The sequence below is a fragment of the Pteropus vampyrus genome, unplaced genomic scaffold, assembly GCF_000151845.1.
Source record: "Pteropus vampyrus isolate Shadow unplaced genomic scaffold, Pvam_2.0 Scaffold2732, whole genome shotgun sequence".
Classification (NCBI taxonomy): domain Eukaryota; kingdom Metazoa; phylum Chordata; class Mammalia; order Chiroptera; family Pteropodidae; genus Pteropus; species Pteropus vampyrus.
Genome location: NW_011891513.1, coordinates 1 through 3,535, shown reverse-complemented (window position 1 = coordinate 3,535; position 3,535 = coordinate 1). Strand labels below are relative to the sequence as shown.

The 3,535-nt window shown below is 62.5% G+C and overlaps 1 protein-coding gene across 1 annotated transcript in view; it reads left to right on the top strand.

Moving 5' to 3' along the window:
• LOC105310376 (histone deacetylase 4-like) overlaps positions 1–3,509 on the top strand; it is a gene marked incomplete at its 3' end in the record, with an annotated part of 7,761 nt that extends 4,252 nt beyond the window's left edge. Inside the window, exons 2-3 of the mRNA XM_011386562.2 lie at positions 90–211; positions 3,378–3,509. Of these exons, the coding sequence (XP_011384864.2) occupies positions 90–211; positions 3,378–3,509 (254 nt within the window). The remainder of the gene's footprint in view (positions 1–89; positions 212–3,377) is intronic.
• Between the last annotated feature and the right edge of the window lie 26 nt (positions 3,510–3,535).

Here is a 3,535-nt window from a genome sequence, read left to right as displayed (position 1 = left end):
GGGGCGACCTGCTGGGCTTCGGTGTCACTCCGGGCGGCCACCCACGTGGCCCACACCAGTCCCTAAGCTGTGTCCCCTGTTCCCTCCAGGAAGACGCAGCACAGCTCCCTGGACCAGAGCTCTCCACCCCAGAGTGCGGCATCGGCCACCTACAAGCACCCGGCCCTGGGCATGTATGATGCCAAGGACGACTTCCCTCTGCGGAAGACAGGTCAGTGCCGCTGCCGGCTCGGCAGGGGGTCCTGCGCCCCACTCCCCCGAGCCCAGGCCACGCTGCCCTGTCTCACCCAGAGTTCAGTACACGCTGCCAGGTCCAGTGGGGGGTCCTGTGCTGGCTGCCCACTCCTCACTGCCCGCTCCCCCAAGCTGGGCCATGGTGCTGTGTCGCACCCTGGGATCCCTTGCTCGCTTCCGGTGTTGGCTCTTTGATCAGCTTCCTTTAAGGGCGACGCTCCTGAGGGTTCCCGTGTGACCTCGTGCGGGCCTGCTCCCTGAAACGCACTCACTCGTGAACAGAATTTAAGCTTTCTCCTCTCTTGACGTCATGCTGTACTTTGTCCCAGCCCGAAGTGTGCCCTGGTGGGAGTGGGGACACGGCAGCTCCTGACGATGGGCCCAGAGGTCTTCTCGTCGGCCAGAGCCTGGGCGGGGGAGGTTGGGGCCCCAGTGGGGGGGACAGCTGTGAGAGAAAGATGCAGGGGCGTCACAGGTGGACGCCTCAGGTCCTCGCAGCAGTTGTCACATACCAGAAGGGGACAGCAGCTGAGCCGTGAGCAGGGGCCTGCTCTCGGACCTTCTCTGGCGGTGCTGGTGTAAGTGGGCAATGGCCGTGCCCTGGGGCTGCAGGAAGGCCAGGGCGGGGCAGATGCCTTCCAGAGGCTTCGCTCTGGCCGGCGGGTGTGAGTGGCTGCAGGGAGAGCCCTGGGCGGCAGGGCTCGGCGGGGACCGTGGCCTGATGGAAGGCTCCGCGCCGCTCAGCTTTTCTCCGTGGACACAAATCTCGTTGCCTCCAGAGGATTCGGGTCAATCTGGGTTGGGTCGGGACCACAGTGCTATAGAGCGGTCACACCCAGCTCCTCCTCCGCCACGTGGTGAGGCACCGGGGCTTCACCGGCCTCCCCATCCGAAGTCAGAGGACAGAGGCATGGGGATGCGGGGCCCCCCAGGCAGAGCTGTGCCTGGAGTGGTGTTGGGGGTGGCAGACCCGGGGTCAGGAGCTGGAAGCTGCAGGGATGAGAGTTCGGTTAGACCCCAGGGAGACGTGTGAGGTGGCAGGGCCACGTCAGGACGGCCGCGTGCCTGGTGCTGAACCCCGATCCCGTGACCGAAATGCGAGGGGCTGGTGGTGCCCCTCCCCACCAGGGGTGAGGGTTCTGAAACCTGTCAGCCCTTTGCTGGCCAAGTCCAGCTTGAATGCGTGGTTCTCACTCACTGAGTGCTGAGCATGGTCCTGGGTGTCCCCTGAGGGCAGCCCACCAGCCAGACAGAAGGGGTGTCTGTCAGCGCCCGGGCCCGACCCACACCCCCTTTCTGGGGACTGCTGCTGTCATTAACCGTGCCAGCTCTCGGTGGGTGTGGGGCCCCGCCCAGGAGAGGGACCGGGGCAAGGGCCCGAGAACAGCTGCCCTCCATCCGCTCCTCCCTGGGCTCGGGGACTGCTCGCCCTCGGGTTCCACTGGAGGTACGCAGGCTCCAGAACTTAATCAGAGTGTGGCTACGGTATCGAGTTTTTAAAAAGGCACATTAATAGCATCAGTAACGTGCACATTTCAGAGGAATGCTTAGACCACTTAAGGGAGCAGAGCGCAGTTTGGGCATCACCCTGGAGTGTCACGTGATGGCTCTGATGCCAAGCGACTTAGAGCTGTGCCGGAGCCGGCCGTGTGAAACGCCATCAAGTTCCAGCAGCGGAATGCTTCACACGAATTAAAACGATCACTTTGAAAACACGTGATATTAAACAATCCCACGACGTCAACTTCACACTAGTTTAGGTTGGTCCTGCAGCCTGCTCACCTCTCAGTCTCTACAGAGCAAGTACACAGTGTGTGAGCGTGTAAAATAAAGCCTCACACTCACCTCTCGCTGTTTACACGTTTTGCTCATGTCACATGTGGTGGCCTCCGTGGTGACATTGCCACCCGTTCTGACCCCCGAGAGCAGCTCATTCATTTGTCCATAAAACAGGGCACCAGCGCCCTTGAAGGCACAAGGGTGGCCCGGTCGTGACGAGGGCTTCCTTCTCTGCGCTTCCCCCGAGAGACCTCGCAGACGGCAGGCGTGTGGGACGCGGGCCGCCTCCCCACTGAGCAGGCGGCTCCCATGTGGCGTCCCTTCCTCCAGACCCTGACCCCTGTCAGACTCGAGCCCCTCCCAGTAGGAACGTACCTCCTTCAAACCGGGGCGCTTCGCTGCTCAGTGGCTGACAGCATGAGGCCACCCAGGGGGAGCCTGCCACCTTGGGCCATCACGTAGAGCGCGTTTTATGAAAAAGTCACAGAACTGAAGCACGCTTATCCTAAACGAAACACAAGCCCGCACAGCCGGAGGCTTACTTCCTAGAGACGGCTGCTGATGGCTAGAATCCGTGTGCAGGCATTCCTGTGCCTGTGGGTGTGCAAAGTGTGTGTAGCTGTCAACAAAAATACCTGTTTTGCCTTGTGTCCTGTAATTCTCCAGTTAAGTAGTAGACGCCATCCCCCTTAAGCGTGTAGACGTCCATGCCTTTGTCTGTGTTACCCCGTGACGTGGCTGTCTTAAGTTGCAGGATTCCGTTTTTATTTCGCCAGCATGTGCGGCACCTTTGCGGGGGACTGGAGGGCCAGTGTGGGCCCAGAGCAGCGGGCCTGCAGACGGCTCTGTCCTCACAGGTGGAGCTGCTGTTAGCAAAAATCAAACCAGGCAGAAACACCTGTGCCCTGCTCAGGTGACCGCTGGGAGAGACAGGTGCGCACCTGCACTCACGCAGGTGCCGAGACCTGCTAACCTCGTCGGGGAGGCCGGTAGGAGCGCCCTCACACAGCTGGTCTGGGCGGGGCTGAGCTCCAGGCGCAGCTTGCTTTCCGCCGGCGACCTGGGGGGGCATTCTGATGGGCCGTGAGCAAGCAGGCGGGTACGTAGCAGTGTCATGGCCAAAGCTCTGAAAACCCACTGCCGGCCACGCGGGGCGACACCGCCGACGCACACATGATCCTGTGTCTGAGGGAGGCCACCAAGGTGTGGGCGTGTTCTGTCCGTCCTTCGGGTGAGACGGAAGGTGGTCTGCCCGCAGGCCTCGAGGACCCTGCCCTGGAGCGCAGGGTTGAGTGCGTGACCCCCAGCGCCACCAGCAGGGCTGCCCGTGTCTGCCCCACGTGACGGGTCCTCTCTCCGCGCAGCCTCTGAGCCCAACCTGAAGCTGCGGTCCCGGCTGAAGCAGAAAGTGGCCGAGAGGCGCAGCAGCCCCTTGCTGCGCAGGAAGGACGGGCCCATGGCCGCCGCCCTGAAGAAGCGCCCCTTGGACGTCACAGGTACAGTGGACGGATGCGCCCCGGCC